This window comes from Populus alba, chromosome 19 (assembly GCF_005239225.2).
Source record: "Populus alba chromosome 19, ASM523922v2, whole genome shotgun sequence".
Taxonomy (NCBI): Eukaryota; Viridiplantae; Streptophyta; class Magnoliopsida; order Malpighiales; family Salicaceae; genus Populus; species Populus alba.
The window spans coordinates 19628136-19651539 of NC_133302.1; the positions used below are offsets into that span (position 1 = coordinate 19628136).

General features: G+C 33.7%; 3 protein-coding genes and 1 non-coding gene across 4 annotated transcripts in view; 3 read left to right on the plus strand and 1 right to left on the minus strand.

The window, feature by feature from the left end:
• The window catches only part of LOC118058301 (disease resistance protein RPV1-like), a 71933-nt gene that overhangs the window by 35388 nt on the left and 13141 nt on the right, over positions 1-23404 (plus strand). The window lies entirely within an intron of this gene.
• Positions 6946-9950, plus strand: LOC118036811 (protein ACCELERATED CELL DEATH 6). Its single transcript, XM_035042647.2, has 5 exons — positions 6946-7587; positions 7697-8250; positions 8356-8415; positions 8654-8731; positions 9025-9950. Exons 1-5 carry the CDS (start codon positions 6969-6971, stop codon positions 9748-9750), a joined length of 2037 nt encoding a protein of 678 aa, XP_034898538.1. The 5' UTR covers positions 6946-6968; the 3' UTR covers positions 9751-9950.
• Positions 16200-16272, minus strand: TRNAV-UAC (transfer RNA valine (anticodon UAC)). Its single transcript has one exon. It is a non-coding gene; the product is annotated as a tRNA-Val (tRNA).
• Positions 16372-20621, plus strand: LOC118036812 (tetraspanin-19). The gene is made up of 6 exons (XM_035042648.2): positions 16372-16723; positions 17931-18030; positions 18366-18446; positions 18571-18675; positions 19170-19355; positions 20219-20621. Exons 1-6 carry the CDS (start codon positions 16551-16553, stop codon positions 20228-20230), a joined length of 657 nt encoding a protein of 218 aa, XP_034898539.1. The 5' UTR covers positions 16372-16550; the 3' UTR covers positions 20231-20621.

Genomic DNA, 23404 nt, shown 5'->3' on the forward strand with positions numbered 1-23404 from the left:
TTGTCAGTGTTCTCTATTTCAGGTGATGTCTTCTATACTCTATCTTTCTACCTAAGGACATTGAGGACAATGTCTCATTTTGGTTGGGGGGAAAGGGTAGTAGTTAAAAAAAAATTGTGTTTTCTATTTCATAAACTATTTGCAAAACTGTTGTTACTAGGATGGCAGAGTAAAAGGAGTTATTTTGTTAAAGTGACTCTTGAGACACATCTTAGTAAATATTATTAACAAGGTCTATCATAATACTTCTTGAAATATCTAAGTTTACAAACTCTCATACTGTTAACACTTGATTCTGCTCATATGCTCATTTAACAAGTATTCTTAAATCTTCATTTTCACACACACACACACACTTTAACATATGATTGTGGGTTGCACCTTGGATTATTACATTATTTATGTTCTTTTGTTAAAGGTAACAACTAAGGGAAAAGGGATAGTACATAATTTACATTAAAAAAAAAACTTTCTTTTTTTATATAATAATGATGAATAAAAACGTAGATAAGTTTGGTTTCGTAGCCTCCCTAACCTAAGCAATTAAGCCCGAAGGGGTGTTTTAATACTTAATACCCTATAGTCAACTGACTTGGGAGCTATTGGCCCAAAGCTTGTTACATGGGTTAAGGAGAAAAGCTTAAGGGAATCAAACATTGCACTATCTATGTATCAGTATCTGCAACCCGAGTTGCTAAGCTCGTAGAGGTGTCTCAACACCTAATGCCCTAAGACCAACTGGTCTGGGAGTCATTAGCCTAATTCTCGTTACATGGGTTAAAGATGCATTGTGTTTTAAGTTGTATGTGTAAATAGAAAAAAAAATCCCAACCCAAGGAAGTTAACCTTAAACATTAGAACATAATATTGTTTTCTTCCAACAATAGCCCCATCATATATGTTTCATACCTTGAGCACATAAAAAGAAGGTTTATTAATATCTTGTTTAAGAAATATGAAGCAGAAATGAGAGTTTGTTTATCTGGATAGATTAATGGAAGTTTAATGATGAATGCCTTGCTTTATGGAATTTGCAAATTGTTTTTTTCTATTTTAACACTTTGATTACTAGGGACTAGTAAAAAGCTGGTTGGGGGGTGTGATTAGTACTTAAAAGTGCATGTTTATCAAGGGTTTATATCATCATTTTGCACTTAAAGTATCAATAACTCCTTAACTAAAGCATGTTTTATAATAACAAGTCTAATACTATAAAATACCCTAATATATGGTAAATGTTCATCTTAAATGCAGGCATATCACATAAATCAAAGGATTGATTGATGAATTCAACTACTGAAATTTTAAAGATAAAGAAGGGTGAAGCTTAGAAAGGAGAAGTCTGAATCTATCCTGCAGCCCAACACTGTTCAGTGTTCAGCCCATATCTCGAGTTCTAGATATCGAAATGATCTGAAATGTTTACAGAGATTTGATAAGACATAGGCCTACAACTTTAATTTGGACATCAAGATCTAAGAAGGCCGTTTTCAAGTCCAAATTATAGCAACAACGGAGAAGTCCGAATCTGTCCTACAGCCCAACACTGTTCAGTGTTCAGCCCATATCTTGAGTTCTAGAAGTCCAAATGACCTCATCGTTTTTTCCTGGAAAGCTAAGAGAGTTTCCTAGAACTTTCTTTTGGACATATGGACCCCGTTCTGATGCTAGAATTTTTGTTTTATTAAGACAAGAAGATAAGGATTTTCACCTAGTCAAAAGATGGCTACCCACTCAACAATTAGTCATCAAATCAATAATTCTGAATTTTGGCCTATAAAAGGAGGCATTTGCCATGTAATTTGGGGCTTGGTTGTTCAGATCAAGTTCATGCTCTTTATTTCTCTCTTTATATTTTTTGTAATTCTTAAGTTTTGCTTTCATTAATTTCTTGTTTATGCTTTTCATTTCCTTTCCTTTCCTTAGTTAACTTGTATTTTATTTATGTTCTTGTTTTGTTTATTTATGTTTTTCTTCTTCATTATGTTTAGCTAAGTTTATTATGTCAAGGTGAAAAGGTTACACTAATGGTGTAAGAACAAGTATGGTGTAAACTCAACATGGACCTTAATGTTTAATATTAACATGTCTTATCTTTTTATCTTACTAATTCTTAATACCTTGCTTGTTAAATGGTTAATCTAAATTTGTGTTGTATAATACTTGGTACAACAAATGCTTGGCACTCTCATAGCCCAACCGTATGGTATTACCTACACCTGGGCTATGAAAGGTACTTGATTTGTTGTTAACATCATGAATTCCTGACAATATTTAAAAGTTTGGTGTTATGTAAATAAGATAATTAATATGATCATGTTAATAATTTATAATGAGCTATTAATGACAAATCATCCGACTGGAACCTCCTTCGTGTGTGGTTTCCAAATTGAGTAATAAGAGTTTATACTATACTTGTTTGAAATACCATTGGTGGATCCTCTAACCTTGACATTTGTCTTTATTATTGTTTAATCCTTACATTAATCTTCCATCTCAAAGTTCTCATTAATTTCTTCCTGCTTTTCTTTTTATTGTTATTATTATTATTATTACTAATATTATTAGTATTATTATTATTATTATTTACATTCTTGTTATATTTTATGTACGTTAAGTACGCTCTGTGTTTGATCAAGGATCCTGATATTGTTGGTCTTGCCTTGTTCATTCGCATCAGAAATCTGTTTATATTATATAATATATCTCTTTGATTTTTTTTCATAAACTCAGTATATAGGCTGGAAACCTGTGACCCGATCTTTTAGATCATTCTCAGGTATAACAACGCCACGTACTGAGTATTATTATTATTATTATTACTATTAGTATTAGTATTATTATTATTACTATTATATTATTATTTATTATTACTATTACTATTACTATTACTATTACTATTATTAATATTATTATTACTATTACTATTATTATTATTATTATTATTATTATTATTATTGTTATTTTTGTTATTATTGTTGTTGTTGTTGTCTTGTTATTTATAATTTATACAATTAACTTCTCTGTGGTTCGACCCCGATCTTGTCGGGTTATTTATTACTTCGACACTCCTGCACTTGGGAGAAGACATCAATCTTTTGGTCGTGTCAAATGTCATGTAAACAAGGTGATTTGTTTACATGGCATTCCTAGGTTCATCACTTCATATAGAGATGTGAAGTTTATGAGTAACTTTTGGAACTCAACTAAACATTGATAAAGTATATCATCCCCAGGCACATAGGCAGATAAAGGTGTTTAACCAAGGCCTTGGTAACTTATTACGAAGTTTAAATGAAGATAAGCCAAAATAGAGGGATCTAACCTTCTTACAAGTAGAGTTTGCGTGTAATAGATCTTGAAATTAGACTACCTAACTAAGTCCATTCAAGATCATCTATAGACAAAACACTTCTAGAGTGTTGGAGTTAATGCATGTCCCTCGTATTGAATAATTGAGTGTACAAAATGATGGTATGACATATTACTTACATAATATTCATGACCAAGTCAAGAAGACAATTATTAACAAAAATTTATGGGATTTTTCTTAAACACCACTATAAAAGAATGGCATACATTTACCACTCAAAGATATTTATCAGTGTCTCTTCAATATCGGACGTATTACCCTAACTTCATTAGATCCTTTAAAATCACCATTTCCTAAGTGGTACAATCCAAATGAAAAGTGCAAATATCATAATGGGATCCTCAACCACTAATAAAAAATTACAAGAATTACAAGTATCAAGTCTAGAAGCTTTTGACCAATGAACAAGTTGAGTTTGTAAAGGATAATAATACCTCTTACATTGTCACTAGACCATCCTCAACATATCAAGTGATTGAAAATGCTAGCAAGACACATATATTGCTAGAGAAGCTTATCTAAGAAGGGTGTTGCATTGTCAAAATCATTTTTGTTATAGAACTTTGTTGTTCTTGTTTTTTTTTTTTTTTTCATGTTTGTTGGGTCACATCCTATCTTTTAATGAAATATGCATTTTCTTCATATCTTTTTTTTTTCTTGAAGTCAATAGATGTTTAGCATTTTTACTATTGACCGTGAAAAAAAATTGATTAAACCCCAAGGTGAATCATATAAAATGCTAAGAACGCATTGACCCTCCAGATTTATTTCATGGCTCGGTTCAATTGAAAACCAATAAAACTTTTTACAAAAAGTGTCAAGGCAAGAAAAAAATAGGAAATTCAAAATATTGAGGGCCAAATTAAAGAATATATAATATTTAGTAAATTAGGATTCAATGATGAAATTAAAAATAAATAAAACTTCTACAAAAAGACCAAGACTAAAAATGAGAATTCAAAAGAATAGGGACTGAAGTTGAAATACCAATAACCAAGAGGGCAAAACAATGATTTTTGGGGAAAGAAAGAGAAAATAAGGAGGGAAAAAGTCTCACCGACAACAAACCGAATCATCACTAGATGCACGCATCGAACCAACATGAAGAGGATACGATAATGCTTCCAAAGACATGACAAAAGGATATTTTTGAAGGCCAAAAGGCACAACACATGCCAACCGAAGAGAGCAGATGCCTCTCATACACCTTAAGGTCTGCAACACGCGCACATCTTTTTCTCTCTTAAATTTAGCTAAATACAAAAATGTCCCTAAGCTGACTTTCTAATTATAAAAAACCATTATGAAAACCAAAAATACCTTTGACCTTAGGCTTTTTTTTAGGGTATTTTTATCGTTTTACTTTGCATTTTAATTGTTTATTATTGATTATATTTGGTCACATGTCAAATTGCCCCTCAACTTAAATTGTAATAACAAAAAAATTATTGTAAAAAAGCAAAAATACCTTTTGACACTAGGTTTAATTTTTTGCTTCTAAATGTATTATGATCGTTTTACTATGCAATAAAGATGAAAAAAATACTTATTTATCCCTGATCAATATGAAAATGACAAATGATCATGTGAAAGACTTTAATACCCTTTTAAGTCAATGCAAAGTTTTTTTAGTATAACATAAAAAACATCATAACATTGTTCTAGTGAATAATATAGGTTTGAAGTTACTTAGATTGTTTTGTTAATTAGGCTGTTTTGTTGATAGCTATTGTAGCAATCATTAACTTGATTATATTATGGACCTTGATTGTTGTTTCCTATTATTGTTAATCTTAATTGTCATAACATTTTAGTGATGTATAAGAGCAATTCATTTTGACTAATTCCTAGAAACTGTTTTATGTTTTCTATTTTCTTAAATAGAAAGAATAGATGGAAAATCAAAAGCATAACCAATAAATAGCCAAAATCGAGTGAGTAAATTGATGCTAAGATTGAGTTGAACGAGATCAAATGTTAGTGTATTGGTATAGGATTCTCGGGAAAATCAGAACATAGCATTCAATTAGGAAAAAGGTAGAAGGGTCCAAGACATTGGATTTCAGAACAAAAGGGTTTTTCATTAATGAACTTGAAAATATTTATTTATTTATTTATTTTGTGATAAGAAATATCATTAAACTAGTTTGTGTGGGTCAATCAATACTAAAATAAGATCAAAGTAAAGTGAAAAAGAAGAAGGAGAAGAATAAAAATTGATAGAATCAAGAGGTAAGATAGGAAAAGAATAAAGTTACAAACTTGTGCAATTCAAGCTCTGTGCAACCAAAACATACATTAATCTTATATATTCAATTAACATTTACAATTTTACAAGTCAAGAATCCATGTTTTTTATGTGACCATGCGGTATATATAATTAAGAAATTAAAAAAACTCTCATTTAAGTATAAGCTCTTTTCTTCATCTATTTAAAATATTAAATCAGGATTTCACCGCAATAAATTTGGTTCGTGTAACTTTCAAAACCACAAAAAAAAAAAAAAAAGTTAAGGGTGCTGTAGTGTGTGTGTCTATATATATATGTGTGTGTTATATATGAATCATTAAATTTAATTTTTAAAATTAGAAAATATCCAATATATATTTAATATTAAAAAACTCAATTTTGCTCTCAAAATCTCGGTAACATTCCCTTTTAATATCAAGATAGCGTTTAAGATTGTAGTAGTAATTGTTTTTCAAAATATGTTTTGTTTGAAAATATATTAAAATAATATATTTTTAAAAAATATTATTTTGATATCAACGTATCAAAATATTCAAAAACACTAAAAAGTTAATTTAAAACAAAAATAAAATTTAATTGTTTTCAAAAGTGCAGTGCCACCATAAAAACAAACACCCCTAAAAAAAGTCTTAAAATATACAAAAAGTTTTAGATATGAAAGGAAAAATATGCAACATCAAATTTTCAAATTTCAAGTGATTAATTTGTAAGATTTTATAAAAATCCAAGTGCTAATGTATATTTACCTCTAATTTAAAACCATCTTGATATTCATGGAATGGTTTAAAATTTTAGATTGTATATTTCTTTCACAGCCATTGTGCATCATGTTATTTGAATTTTATATAATTCGACCAATCACGTGGTGTGTATAACGTGAGATATGTATCAACAAGTGTAATTTTAAGAAAAAGTACGAACACATAAAAGTGGTTCTTTGTTTTCCTAATTATTTCTTAATTCTTTTCCTAGTTAGGCCTTAGCGTTTTAATTTAATTTGTTTTTAATTAGTTAGATCAATTTAGTAATTATTTAAATAGCTTTGTAGCTTATTCTTCTAAAATAGTTAAGAATAAGCACAATCGTCTAGGCTTTTTCCTGTTACCGGACATTATTCCCTTTTGCTTTTGTTGTTCTAGATGCTGCTCTAACCATGGCCATTTGCTTTCTCTGTTGCTATGTTCCATGCAGAACAAATGGGTGGAGTCTTTGAGTACTCAAAGTATATCCATGCAAGTGAAATCAAAGTAACCTCACATCACTATATATTCTACTGAAATGCTTCCCAGTCTATTCAAATAGAAATCCATTCAAGTACAAACACTATTTCTTTTTTCTTTTGCAATGTGTCCCGTAGAAATAAACATACAAGAAAATTTGACCACAAGAGATGATGATCAAAATGCATTGATGGATCGTTTCTTGTATGAATATGTGAAGGAGGACAACATTGTGACCTTTAAGAGCTGTGTTCAGAAACATTCGCCAGATAAGCTAGTGACTCCCTCTGGGAATTCACTACTTCATGTAGCCGTAAGCTATGAAAGTGATAATATTGCAGCTTATCTGGCAGAAGAGTTTCCTTCGCTAATCACCAGTCGAAACGACCAAGAGGACACAATCCTTCATGTTGCTGCCAGGGAAGGAAGGCTTAGTAATACAGTTAAAACTCTGGTCGGATCGAATCCCTGCTTGGTGAAGTTGAAAAATAGAAAAGGAAACATTCCTTTGCATGATGCAGTGATCAGGGGTAAAAAAGACGCTGTCGCGTGGCTGGTATGCAAAGATCCAGGAGCGGTCTATTACAACAACAAGACCACAAACAAGTCTCCATTGTACCTGGCTGTTGAGAGGGGCCACAAGAATGGGATTCTTGATGATCTCCTGAATATCGAAGCTTCCTCTGGCACGCTACGAGAAGGAAAGTCCCCTGTTCATGCAGCCATCGAGCAACGTAACAAAGGTGATCACAATGTGTATCTATACTCATTAGAAAATGATTTACATAAAAAACATTTCTTGCAGATATATCATCGTTATGTTCATTGGAAACTAATTCTTTTGATTTTCAGATATATTGGAAAAAATTGGAAAGGCAAAGCCAGAGCTATTACGTTTCAAAGACAAAGAGTTGGGAAATTCCCTCCATTATGCATCATCCATGGGTTATCTGGAAGGAGTTCGCTTCCTACTACAGAAGTTTCCTGATGGAGCAAATGAAAGAGACCAAGAAGGAAACTATCCTATCCATCTTGCATGCAAAAATGATTCTGTTGATCTAGTAAAGGAATTTATGAAAGTCTTCCCATATCCAAAAGAGTTCCTCAATGCAAAGGGGCAGAACATTCTCCATGTAGCAGCTGAAAGTGGACAAGGCAAAGTGGTTAGGCACATACTCAAACAGGATCAGAAGCTCATCGAACCACTGCTAAATGGCATTGATGAGGATGGAAACACACCTTTGCATTTGGCAACACAGTCAGGCCAATCCAATGCTGCATTTGCTCTAGTGCGCGACACCCACGTTGAGCGTTCAATTGTCAACAATGAAAACAAGACACCGTATGATATTGCTGAAGATCAATCTAAAATTGCCGTGGATCAATATGAAAAAACAGATGAAATGGTACACTAGTTGATCATCATTTAGCAAGATCCACAAAAGTATATATTTTAGGAGAATAATTGATTTAATATTTTTGTATCTGTGCTAATTACTCTTTGTTGCCAGCTTGCTGAGGAACGAAAGCAGTTTGCTTCAAAGAACAACACCCCTGCTGACGGGACTCAGGTATAGGAGTTCAAATGATATGTTCTTCGCTTGCATTTTAAATATTTTAGGTAAAGATATGTACACGATATTACAAGAATATTTTATCAAGTTATGGAAACAATCAAGCAAGATCAAGAGATGAAAAAAATTCAGGATTTAACACCTAACCGTTTAAGGGTTTTGAGTATAATGATGTCATGTGATTTGAACAATTATCATTTATGCATTTCTTCATGATTTCTATTTTCTGAGACAGGACAAAGCAGTTGATCCAAAGAAGCAAGATAAAAAGAAACCCTCAAAGGATTACAAACTGCTAGATTATTATGGAGCGGTATTGTTTCTTTTCTTCTTTCCTATACTTTTGGGTTTTGATCTTTTCGGTTTACGGAAGAGGTAAGACTTTAAGAAAGAAAAAAGATGGCTTCTTGTGTGTCTTGGTTTAAAAGTGTGGCTGAGCTACATGCTTAACTTGTATTCTATAGTATTAAAAATTCTGAAACCATTCCAGAATTTTGCTATCTTGCGTCCCTAAAAAGGCATTTCAAGGCCAGACGCTTTTGGATAATCTTCAAAGTGCGAAAAACTAATAAAAACCATTTAAGTTTTTTTCCTCTTGCTATGCAGATGACAACATTATCGATCCTATACTTCAAAGCCCGCCCAAAAAAATCCCTACAAGAGCATTTCAGTAGTTCTCAAGGCAAGCCACCAAGGAAAGAGGAAACAAAGAGCAGGATACAGAATCTTCTTGTGGTAGCAGTGCTTGTTGCTGGTGTAACGTTTTCTGGTGCTATACAATTGCCACAACTAAAGAATATCAGTAACTCAAATGAACATCACCATGGCTTCAACATCACTAGCACTGTCTTCCATAACAACACTGCCTTCGAAAGTCCTACTGGTTCATCCCTTCTGGATGGCTATTTATGTCTTGATGTGTGGGCTTTGAATACCTCTGTGGTGGCAGCTATAATCCTTCTTTGGACGAACTTGAATGATGTCAAATTTGCACCATTTGTCGTTTGGTTTTCATCCTTAATGGTTGGTGGAGCTATTTACATGATGTGCTTGGCGTTCTTTTTTGCTGTGAGCATAGCATTAGGTGGATCCGATTATGGAGTGTTAGCAATCATCATTATTGTGGTGGGGGTTGTGTTTTTCCTTGCTCAAACATTGCTTTATATTCAATGGATTCTTCCACCATCTGTCAACCAAATTCTTGAAGGAATGCTCTCGTATTATGTCTACTTCCTCTCGTTTCTCTTTCTATTCTACAGTTGGAGGTGGCTGCCTGATAAACTCTCTGAGCTCAAGAGAGGGAGAACAAGCAACGAGAGCAGTTCAGGTTGATCTTCAACAGATATCAGGATTTCTGGGATTTTCCTCCTCTAAAAGTTGTTGGGATCAGTAAGACTATTTGCAATTGCAATAATGAATCGAATGTGTCTGTACTACTTTCCTTTATTCAAAGCAAGTTCGTTGATTGTCCAAGAAATACTATACTAATGCCAGTGGTTTTAAATATACCTGAGAAGGGTTTTCGTCTCGGAGATCTGGATTCAAAATTGTCTTTCCTACTAGTGCTTCTCAGAGTTCTTCTCGTTCTTTATCAGTTTATCGTTCTATTATCTTCTACGTAAAGAAGACGACTAGCTTGTCCACTTTCCTGTTCTGCCTTATTTGGAGTTGCCATAAATTATTTCAAAACTGTAAATCAATATTTTTTGTTTCAACTCCAAAACCAAAACACATTCTATACATGAACCAAGTATAAAACTATATCAACTGTAGAATTTTGAAGCAGAGAAGAGACGTGAGACAGTGCAGTAAAATAGAGTTCTGCATAATGATTTCTTATGCTGTACATATACATACATATACAAAAGGAAAAACTTGCAGCAAGGAAAGACAATCCTGCGTATCCTTTCTCCTAACAATATGCTAATATTTTATACTAATAATAAATACACAATCATATCTAAACTAGATAACAAATAAGTTATACTTGGTAATAGCATAATAGTAAAGATCTTCAGAATCGCTTCAGAATCTTCAATACCCCCCTCAAGCTGAATCCAGTGAATTGGTGGATCCAAGCTTGCTTAATAACCAATGAAATTGAGTGGAAGGTAAGGCTTTGGTAAGCACATCACCTAGTTGATCATGAAATCGTACATACTGAGGATGGATAAGTTTAGCTTGAACTTGATGACGAATGTAATGACAATCTACTTTAATATGTTTGGTGCGTTCATGAAATACCAGGTTAAACGCAATATGCATAGCAGCTTGATTGTCACAAAACAACGTCATAGGAGTGATACTACAAAAACCTAAATCTGCAATGAGTTGTTTCAGCCATATCAGTTCACAAGCAGTAGAAGCCATAGAACGATACTCTACTTCAGCACTTGAGCGAGCTACTACCGATTGTTTCTTGCTTTTTCAAGATACCAAATTTCCTCCAACAAACATACAATATTCAGTGGTAGATCGACGATCAAGAGAATTTGCTGCCAAATCAGACTCGGTGTAGCCCATGATGTTAGTATGACCATTGCGAGTCATAACAATGCCACGACCAATTGTCCCTTTTAGATACCACAAGATACATTTTACCATACCAAGATGCTGAACTGTTGGAGCATGCATATATTGACTGATAAGGCTAATTGCAAATGTAATATCCGGTCGAGTGATCGTTAAATAAATTAGTTTACCAACAATCTTCTGATAATGAGTGTAAGAAGTGAGAGGTTCACTTGAAGGGTCCACTATTAACTTGTTGTCTAGAGGGTTTGCAACCGGCTTTGTGTGTAACATGTCAGCATCCTTCAACAAATCAATGGCATACTTGCGCTGATTGAGGAAAAAACCTTTACTGGAAGCGGTCATTTCCATGCCTAGGAAGTACTTTAAGGAGCCAAGGTCCTTAATCGAAAATTGCTGCTGAAGCTCCCTCTTAAGTTGAGTGATTAAGTCATTATTGCTTCCTGCTATAATCAGACCATCCACATATATTAGCATAACTAGTTTATGAGAGGAACCAAGCTGAATAAATAAAGAAGAATCTGCAGAGCTTCTTGTAAAACTAAGATTTTCAAGTGCAAAACTTAATTTTGCATGCCAGACCCGAGAACTCTGCTTCAGGCCATAAATAGATTTGTGAAGTGTGCAAACAAGTGTGGTGCTTCCATTATGTGGATGTCTAGGAGGAAGTTTCATGAACACTTCTTCTTCAAGCTCTTCATGTAAGAAGGCATTTCTTACATCCATTTGGCATAGGAACCATCCCTGATTCACAACAATGGATAGAAGGACTCTGATAGTGGTCATCTTGGCCACGGGAGCAAATGTTTCCTTGTAGTCCACACCAAATTTCTGAGTGAAACCTTAAGCTACTAGACAAGCTTTATACCGATCAACTGAACCATCTGACTTAAATTTCATCTTAAATATCCAACAACAACCTACAGCTTCTTTTCTAGCAGGCAAGGGTACCACACTCCAAGTGTGATTGTCTGTAAGTGCCTTCAGTTCTTTATCCATGGCCTACTGCCATACTTCATGTGATTGCGCTTCATAAAATGTCTTCGGTTCCTAAACAGCTGATATGGAAGTAAGGAAAGCAATATATGATGGAGAAAGTCGATGATAGGACATGAACCTGGAAATAGGATACTTCACATTGTACGTGACATAATCTTGCATTCGAGATGGCGCTTGACGAGTTCGAAGGGAAACTCTCCTAGTAGCTGGCAGCATGTCAAAAGGTGATTCTCTTATGCTAGTATTTTCACTGCTTGGATCTGAGTCAACAACAACATCACTGAAATCTGATGCATTTTGAATTTGAGTATCCTGATCAATAGTATCATTTCTAGGAGTAATTTGAACCTGAATCTGTCTTTCAGAACTTGGAATGATGGATAGAGGCAGACTGACATTCTCAATACTAGGCAAGGGAAAAAGATTTGACAACATCTCCCCCTCTGCAGAAAAATATTTAGTATCTTCGAGAAATTTCACATCCCTAGAAACATGTAGTTTCTGTAACACAGGGTTATAACACTTGTATCCCTTTTGAGTTGTGGAATAACCCAGAAAGACGTACTCGATTGCTCTAGGATCCAGCTTGTCACGATGTGTAGCTAGTAAGTGCACAAAACAGGTGCAGCCAAATACTTTAAGATGAGATATATTTGGAATTTTATCCTGCAAAACTTCAAGAGGAGATTTAAAATCCAGCACTCGGCTGGGTAAGCGATTTATGAGATAAGTAGTTGTAAGAGCTCCATAGGACCAAAAGGCTTTAGGAACATTCATTTGAAGCATAATGGCACGAGTTTTTTCAAGCAGATCACGATTTTTATATTTAAATATCTCATTTTGTTGAGGTGTACTAACACAACTAGTCTGATGCAGAATTCCATTAGAATATAAATATTTTGACATGTCTTTGGACATAGATTCGGTGTCATTGTCAGATCGAAGGATTTTAACGTGAGCTGAAAATTGATTGAGTGCTAACAAATGAAAATCCTTAAAACAAACAAATACGTCATGCTTAGTTTTTAGCAGATACACCTAAGTAACCCTAGAGACGTCATCGATAAATGTAACAAAGTATTTAAAACCATTAATGGAAGTATGGAAGGGTCCCCACACATCTGAATGAACAAGTTCAAATGCGTGAGTGCTTTTTGACATTGAAGGAGTAAACGGAAGTCTTGTAGATTTTGAAAAATGACAAATCTCACAATTGAGCGATTCATGTACTTGAACCGACTTTATTTTACTAAGAACAGACTCTGAAGGGTGAGCTAGACGGCGGTGCCATAAAATATGCTCATGAGATGGATTAGTTATTGCTTGAAAAACCTTGGGGACTCGTGATTTCTTAGACATAATAGAGACCATGCTGAAAAAATCATTCACCAATCATCTCTTTGGTGACAAGATCCTGAAACACAACCTTGAAAGAAGTAAGAATTACTTCACAGTTTAGGGTGGATGTAATCTTACTGACTGAAAGCAATTGAAATGGAAAAGATGGTACAAATAGGACATCAGACACTATCTTATCATAGAGTAGATTAATTTTCCCTTTCCCTTTCCCTTTAACATAAGCACCCTTCCTATCATCAACAGATACAAATGTGGGTTTGACAAATGATTTAAAATCATGAATGTTATCTAATTTGTTTGACATATGATTGGTGGCATCAGAATCTATTATCCAAAGATCATTCAAATTTACAAATTCTAATGTAGTCATGAAAGCAATCAAATTACCTTGGCTATTTTTCGGGTCTGCTTCTGCCAAAAAATCTACAAAGTGACTGAGAAAAGCAGTTGGTTGCTTCTGGTCTTGACTGGTAGATTCATCATATGATTTTCCTTGGCCATGCTTGCCATGCAAATAATTAGCAAAATCAAATATCAAAGTTGCAGAAGTGGCAGAAAAGCTTTCGGTGGAATTTGCATGATTATTTGCAAGGTATGACTTATAATTATTTGTGCGTCTTGGTGGCCTTCTTAGTTCCTTTGCAAACTTAGGCTTAATTTCAAGATGAAAGAGCCAACAACGATTTGTATTATGACCAAGATTGTGGCAGTAATTACACTTGAGATCAGTCAGTTTCCCTTTGTAGTTTTTTTAATCTGATAATGGTATGTGTTGACCATGATCAAAAGAACCAGAATTCATATCCTGTGGCATCAATTTCGTCTGATAAGCACAAGTTTCAGAAACTCCAACATCACGATTCATTACTTTCCTGCGTATTTCCTCACGTTGGATTGTGGCACAAACCGATTTCAGGGATAGGAGTTCTGGATTCATCAAAATATGGCTTCGTAGGTCTACAAAATCTATGTTGAGGCTTGCCGACAACTGAAAAATCCTATCCTCCTCGGTTCTTTTTTGTAATATAGCAACATCAGTAGTGTGTGGACGATATATTTCCAGTTCATTCCACGGGCCTTTAAGGCTTCCCAACAGTTGAACAAAGGGCTTTCCTTCCTGGTGAAGGCTGGCAACCTCGCGATGAATTTGGAATATTATGGCAGCATTATTTTGATTTCCATACATGTCACGAATTGCATCCCACAGGTCCAGTGATGATTCTGAGAAACTAAAAATCTCTGCAAGGTTCCTTTCCATAAAGTTGAGGATCCAAGACATGACTAGCTGGTCCTTGGAAAGCCATGCTGCATATTCTGGATCATCAACTTCTGTAGGAATGATAGAACCATTTATCAACCCCAACTTAGATCTTCCACCAAGAGCAATGATGACAGCCCTTGACCAAGGAAGATAATTGAATTCATTCAACAACACAAAACTCAATCTTTGAGATGTGTTGTTATCATCAGAACCATTTGCTAGTGCTGAGACCTTTGATCCAATATCAATGGCATCTTTAAAGTGGTCTTCCATGACAGCACCACTGTCTCTTCTTATAGTATGAGAATTCAGACACTAAGCTCTGATACCATGTAGAATTTTGAAGCAAAGAAGGGACGTGAGACAGTACAGTAAAATGGAGTTCTACATAATGATTTCTTATGTTGTATATATATATATATACAAAAGGAAAAACTTGCAGCAAGGAAAGACAATCCTGCATAACCTTTCTCCTAACAGTATGCTAATATTATATGCTAATAATAAATACACAATCATATCTAAACTTGGTAACAAATAAGTTATACTTGGTAATAGCATAATAGTGAAGATCTTCATAATCGTTTCAGTATCTTCAATATCAACCTAATTAATTCATATATAACAATAATTCATTGATGGAGCAACCGAGTTTTGCTGCTACTCTATCCCAGAACGGGTCAACTCATAGCAAAACTCATTCCTAAACTAAATTAATTATTGAGGTGTATAATCATTATATATCTCATTAGCAAAGGATGAAGAGAATATAAAAAGAAAGTGAAAGAACTGTCCGAAAAAAATCTTAAGAAAAACAACTAAAGGAATGATTTTTTATCTTGACAAAAACCATTTTAGCATCCCTTCGTTGGAGACCAAAAAACAGTTGAAGACCAGTTATTTTAGCGGCTATTACTTAAAGCTTTTTCTTTGGCTCTCATGTTGGAGATGCTTTGATTTTACCAGATTCAAACCGTGGGACCAAATTGTTATATGGTTGATAATTGAGCCATAGATAGCAAAATTCAACAGGCTGGGGACTGACTTGTGAAACCCATTTATAGTTGGGGGCTGATTTGCAGTTATCCCTATTGAAGTGAATGGAGGCTACAATTTCTAAGAGCAACGAAAATGTATATTTGCTTCGTGAGAAAATGCATTATTAGTTTTTTTTTTTTAGAATATAGCTATAGCGATCATGTTGGATATATATTTATTATATTTGATTTTTATTGAAAGCTTTAAAAGATATATTTTTGTATTATATAAATAGCTGTGAATCTAATATATATATATATATATATATATAATCACGTAAAAATAACATATAATAATAATGATAAAAAAAGAAAAAGAAAAAAGAGAGATAAGAATCAAGAATCCTACAATAAAAATTAAACTGTTATAAAACTCAAACTCTTACCAATTAAACTATATTTTTTATTTATTTTTTCTAAGCACATCTCTTTCTTATTTAACTTTTATTTTGACATAATTATTTCAAAGCTTATCCTTTACAGCAGCCGCAAAATGTAGAAATTGTAAAACAATTAGGAGAAAAGGAATACAACAGAAATAATGTATATAATAAAAGATCAACATATTATTGACTAGAAAATTAATTGAATAGTGTTGCTGCCCAGGATCGAACTGGGGACCTTTAGTGTGTAAGACTAACGTGATAACCACTACACCACAGCAACTTCATGTCTAAGATGCTCAAACAACCATATATCATCTTAATATTGTGAAATTCTTAGATAACAAGTAACAAATGCCCTTTAAACACGGAAAAAACCGTCAACAGATCGAGGGTGAAGCCTTGAAGACTAGGAGAACAATAATCATTTGATTCTTTGTGTGATTTAAGCCCTTAAGATTCTTAAAAATCTTGGGCTTTCTTAGTTTTTTCTTTTTTTTTAATTGGTGAAATAAGTCCATTTGGTTTGGGTTGAAGAAGTAATAATAAAGAAGGGAAAAAATGGGCAGTGTCATGAGGAGTTGCATACAATCAATATTAAAGTTATTGAATTGTGTGATAGGAATGGTTGGCATAGCAATGATGTTGTATGCAGTTTGGCTTATCAGAGTGTGGCAAAGAGAAATTGGTGATTTTCCATTTTTTGATGATGACGACGACGACTTTAGTCCATGGTATGCATTTCTTTCTTGTTTTTGTGAAATTTTGGTTTGTGGTTTTTTTGTTTTATGTGTTTTTGGTTCATGGGTCAGCGTTAGAATTGTAAAAAGATGCTTTCTTTTGGTTGTGGAATGTGGGTTTTGTTTGGTTGGTGAGGAAAGTATTTGAATTTTAGGATTGGTTTGTTTGATGTTCCTTTGGGTTTGGTATTTTATGTTTTAGTCTCGTTTGAATGTTTGATTAGTTGCTAAATTGGTTGATTTATTTGTTAATTGGATGATGCTTGGGTGGAGGGAAAGCTGGAAAAAGAGGAGCTTTAGAAAGTTGAGGACTGATTTTCTATTGTTTGAAAAGAGAGGAGCCTGGCTGTGATTTTCTCTTAATGCCATTACTTTTTAAGAGGGGGAGGTGTGATTGGCCTAATTGGTTTTGCTTGTGGATGGAACATCATTGAGGCAGAAGTCTGTCAATAAATGCATCTTCTTTGCTTGCCTCTATTTTTTGAAGTGCACGTGTATTAAATTTGAAAAGGAAGTTTGCTTCTATCTAATATAGAGCGGGCTTCTGATATTTTGAAGTGGGCCAAATATCTTTATAACTTTTCGGTTTGTGATTCATGTGCATTTTCTATTTGCTTTTAACATTTTCATCAAGTTGCTGGACAACCAATGAAAAGGGTAGGAAATTGAAGTTTGGAAGATTTTGGTCATGCTATTTTGCTTGTGATAGCATGAAACTTGAGTCTCTTTGATCAAGTATTCAGTTTAATGGAGGTTTTTATTTCTCAATTGCCAAATTGGTAATTCAATTTTTTGATTTACTACCTAACCTTTCCCATAATGCTATTAACAATCAAGAAGAGCTTTATTTTCATGGCTTCTATGGAGTTGTTACAAATTTTGTAACTCTACAGTTAAAGCCATACTCTGGTTTGTATTGCAGGAGAATTAATAATGACAAAACTGTGTTATTAATGGAGCTGCTTCTTTGAATGGAGATAAACTAATTGAATTTGGTTGGTGTTTGATCATTGATTTGTGATGTTAGTTGAAACAAGAGGTATAAGGGGGCATGGGCTGTTTTCACTTTTGATTTTAAAGTAATAGTCTGTATGCGGCTGGTTAGAGCTTATTTAACTCATAGTCAGTAAATGAATGGTGTATGGTTGTTTGCTTCTTTCTTGCCTGATTATCTTTAAAGCAATGTATTCATAAAATGCAGGTTCATTTACACATTTCTTGGCCTAGGTGTGACTGTGTCCATGATCACATGCTTAGGTCATATTGCTGCTGAAACTGCAAATGGTTGCTGCCTTTATCTAGTATCCTTTCCTCGAAGCAGTTAAATAAGTATCTACATTCCCTGCTTTATTAGTTTTTTGGTTTAATTATTCTAATAAATATTGGTTTATAGCCCCATACATTACCTTTTAGCATCTGATCAGCATCATAATTTCAGTTTGATTTCGTTGAACTACCCATGTGGTTTAGTTATACCCATATTTCATCATGGTGAATAAGATTTTGAATTCGTACAATCAAATTCTGTTTTCAAAATTGTTGTTTACTTGAGAAACACAACTTTGTTCATTCATGGAGCTTTAGTTTCTTAGAATGCATGCCCTTTTTGGCCAATTTTGACCTTAACAGGATTCAGTATATGTTGTTTGTATTCTTACTCCTCGTGCTGGAGGCTGGAGTTACAGCTGATGTATTTTTAAACCGTGACTGGGAAGAGGTATGATACTATGACCAAAAACTCAATTTGATTATCACCTTATGGTTTTGTGGTTACAAGTTACCATAAGTCCTTACTGAGAATTTATATGGTTACCATTCTATTTTGCCCGACTTGACGCCAGGACTTCCCAAAAGACCCAAGTGGGAGTTTTGATCAGTTCAAAGGTTTCATCGGATCAAGCTTTGAACTCTGCAAATGGATAGGCTTATCAATTGTGTCCGTGCAGGTCTCTCTCTCCCAGTCTCCTTCTTCCTCTATCTCATTTTCCTTGCATCTCACTGACAAGGGAATTGCAGTGGGGTGTGATAATGAACTTATTTGAATAATTCAAAGCTTGTGAAATGTGGAAAACATTTGAGCATTACAAATAACTTCATAACATGTAAGCTTGATGATAAATTAATTCTAGACCATCAATCAGTTCATGTTAGCATACCTGTTCGAAACCACTGTTAGCTGTTCCAAGACCGCATCCCTTTGCTTGCCTTTGTGATGTGTATCCTCTTGATTCACATGCTATGTTTTTATTTGATTCACCTCTAACTCTATTCTGTTTAAGCTATTCCCTGCATGCCTCAAGTCTTGAATTTAAGCAGCAATAATGTGTTCCTATATTAAAAATGATAATTTAACTCTAGGTTTTACAAGTCTTGCTTTATTAATATTTTCTAGTATCCACATACTCAAAATTGTGAATGACCTGTGCCTTCAAATTTGCAGGGACTGTCTTTTCTAGTAGCAATGATACTCAAAGCTGTTGGGCCCCATCCATGTTATGACAGTGATGATGATTATGCTTCAGATAGGGTTCCACTCCTGAAGGATGTTGTTCACCCACCTCCTTATGTTGTTAACCCTGTCACTGGATCTAGAAATGATGGGTGGAGTATAAGGATTAACGAGAAGGTAGAGATGCTTAATTATTCTGGCATTCATGTTGCTGTCAATCAAGAACTTCTCATATCCACAACCACCATTATGCACCATGCTCCCCACCCGCACACCTTTTGTCCATCCAACTTAGTCCATCTCTTATTCTTACTAGGATGGTTGTTGGTCTGCATTGCAAACGAGAAAATCATCTCAGCAAACTTCGTTTAGTTACTAGCTTATATTGGCTATACACTCATAGTTATCCTGCCATAATTCTATTGACTGGTAACTAGTAATACAAGTGGTGGTTGTGGTTACATAAAACCCTATTTATGTGTTCTGGCTGACCTCTGCTCTAGAAACTTTATTCGCTCCATCAAGTTTCCTTCAAATTTGCTAGCAGACCTTTTCATCTCACCCTCCTTTTTTTTGTGTATTCAGTTGATGGGCTTGATCAAAAATTGATTGAGATAATAGAAAACGTTAGTGCAAAATATATCTAAGTTAGCAATTTCCATGTTTTCTGGGTGACTTCTAGATATTGAATTTTCTGCTCAAAATCATATCCGGATTCCTGACCATTGAACTTCTGCTTACAATTTGATAATTACTAGTTAGTTGAATATAATACATGGTCTAGCCGCTCTTGATCAAAATGGTGGCTGCATAATTATCTTTTAATAAAAGATAATTTATTCCTGAAGATTCGCCATTAATCAGTCTGATCATCATTTGGAATCAAATCAATTTTTCCTTTTCCTTCTGCTGTTCTTATTGCTTACACGCATGCTATGAGAAGAAAAAGAAAAATCCAAAAAACGAGTGACCTTATGTTTTCATCAGCAACATCTCTGTATCTATTTATATGATTTGTGTTCTTTCCGATCCTGAATCAGGCAAACAGGTGATAGCTTTCACAAGGACGGGAACTTGCATTTGGAAGATTGGAAGTGCAATGTCACAACCAGCTTATATCATCTGATGTCCAAGAGCTTGTACAAGTGCTGAAGCTTTCGAGAAGGAAGAAGCTCTGTGGATGTGCCGTCAGTACATACAGGATTTTGTCTACTGTTGTACCCAACCTTGTGCAATTAACACCATATAATGTAATAAAAATCTACACTTTCAAGTGAGGAATTCTTTGTTGTTTAATTAAAATCTGGTGTACAGATCTTCCATGTATGTTGTTTATCCCAGTAATGAGCAATAGTGATAACATATCTATCTAGAGGTTACATCATCGGTAGGTTTCAAGCAGCCTTCATTTTCAATAATATTTATTCTCATTTGGCATCATCACCATCAAGAGTATGCGCATGATGTTTGCTGGTGCTGTCACACACTTCCGGGTACCTGAAAGAATTGGAAACTGATGTAGCAGCACTACGAACTGTGAGTTTATCATCTAATCAATTCTGGCTGACGCAACTGAACTTGAATAATAGGAATCAAATGGATATAAATTAAATTTTGGAAGAATGGATCAAACATAAACCTTAATCTGGGGTTTTATTGTTGAATAATTCTCTAAAATAGGTCTTAAGCAAATCTTTTAAAAAATAAAAATAATTGGAATTCTAATTCAAATAGAAAAATAGCATAAACCTGAAAATCAAGCTAAAAATTAAAAATGAACCTAGAAAATAACAAGACTTGTAAGAAAAACTTCTAAATCTAATTCAAAAGCCTTTTCAACCTTATGTGATTATAACCTCCCGAAAAAAAAATCTGATTCAATGATTCAACAATTAAATCTAAAGTTATGAGTTTTTTCATTAGATTGGTTACCTTTTCTCAAACCTGTTCATGTGAATCTCTCATGTCTCATGTCACCGGCTCGGTGTTGCATACAAATTTGAAAAAGATATGTTAATTTACAAGCAATAAGGATGTTGTGAATTTTTTGTAACATCACGACCACTATTTGGCAATGGATTGCAGCTCAACTGATATTAATTTTTAAAAATAATAAAAAAATAAAATAATCAAGTCTTCCATATTTCAATAATAATCGTGTCTTTTCACGTCACGGTTCGATATTGATCGAGATAATTCATGCCAGTTCTTCAGTTGACAAGATATGAATATTGCCATCAATGCTCTTCTAATCCACTTGGTGAAGATGCATCCAAGTCCATGTTTTGTCTGATCAAATATGTCCAATGGAAACCATCTAGGTGGTGGTTCAGTAGTAAAAACTTGGGATCAAAAAATTTGCTTTTTTTATGGTCTCAGGTTCGAGCCCTTGGTTGCTCATATGATGGCCACTAGAAGTTTACATGGTCGTTAATTTCAGGGCCCATGAAATTAGTCGAGGGGCGCGCAAACTGACCCGGACATCCACATTAAACTAAAAGAAAATATGTCTAATGGAGCGTTCATGTCAAAGAGTCATGTGCCACTCATCAAAAAAAAAAAAAAACTTCAACTTTAACCTAGAACACCCTAGCTCTAGCATGGAGCTCAAACAACCCAGAAGAAGCCTTCACAACTTCATCAAAACACAAGTGAAAACGCCAGAAAGTTGGAGGCATAAACAAAACGAAGAAATTAACCACAATATCAGGCTTTTCTTTTCCTTGCCCTTTTTCCTCCCTTGATACTGCCTTTGCAAAAGCATGATCTGGGTGCTCATTCTATGAACACTGTTCTATATCCATATCAGTAAGTTAGTTGGATTCAATAAAATAATCAGCGACAGTTTGTGCTATAAGCTGAATGGATTTACAATATGAGATTTGCCCCAACTGTTGCTACTTTAACTACCAAGATAATCATACTTTAATATTAAAACACAATCAAGGCGATCTCTTGTCAACTTCAAAATACTCCTTTATCATGCTATCGTGTTATGCGTGTTTAATTAATTTATAGTATACTTTTTGCACATAGCCACAATTAGGTAAGACCTCCAGGGACACTTTAGGTTTTTACTTGAAGGTTTGATATTCTAATCATAGTTATTAAGTACGCCTTAGCTTGACAAGTTGATTATAGATGATTTAGGTTAGGTTTCTAATTATATCAAATAAAATATTAACTTGTTAAAATTTATTAACATGACGTAATGGTTAGTGATTCATTTTATGTTTTACCTTGTTATAAATTTAATAAGATTAACACTAAAAAACATATTAAAAAAATAAAAATTATTGTTATTATTAACATTAGATGACTTCTTTACCTGCATTGAACTAATAATCCAACAAATTAGATTCTTTGTTGTAATCTTGGAAAGAATGGGATTGGAAAATAAAAGCATATCTTTGGATCGAATTATGATAGCAAGATAGTTTAAAATATTTTTTGTTTAAAAAATAATTAAATAAAAAAAATTATTTTTTAACATTAACACTTTAAAATAATATAAAAATATATATGAAAAAATTATTTTAAACAAAAAAAATTAAAATTTTTAAAAATATAATTTACATCCCTTTCCGAGCACACCCTGTATAACCCAAAATCCATTGCACTATTCAACGAATTATTCATCGAAGCGTGTACAAAGCTACTTCTTTTATCTCCTTTTTATGCAAGGCAATTGTTTATACAGGAATCATCTAAAGAGAGCTATGAAATGGTCAAAGAATGGTTTTTATTATAAAAGATTCATCAAATCTTCTTTTAAGAGCACTAAACCCTTGATTCGATCGATGCACTGTTTTTGGGCTTCACACAATGCATAAATTCGGATTCCCACTTCCAACTTCTTAACAGGATTATCGATGATTAAATAGCGTATTATGAGAATTTAATCATGTGCCATCTACAACAAGAAAATACAAAAGGAAAAAGTATTTATCGATGATTATTAGTCATTTGCATAATTGATTTTAAAAAAAAAAATCATATGCTTAATGATTTTATAAACTCCTTGACAATCAAGGATTTTTTAGTGATAATTGAGAAGATGATGGAATTGTGATTATATGCATTATGAGAATTACTGCAAACCATCTAGTGATAAGTGTTTTTTTTTTTTCCACTTAAGTGGTGTCTTTTGAGATACGTTTGCCACAGCTTAGAACTAGTTCAAGATTTTAAGCTCATGAAAACTCAAAATTATGTTAATTTCTTTT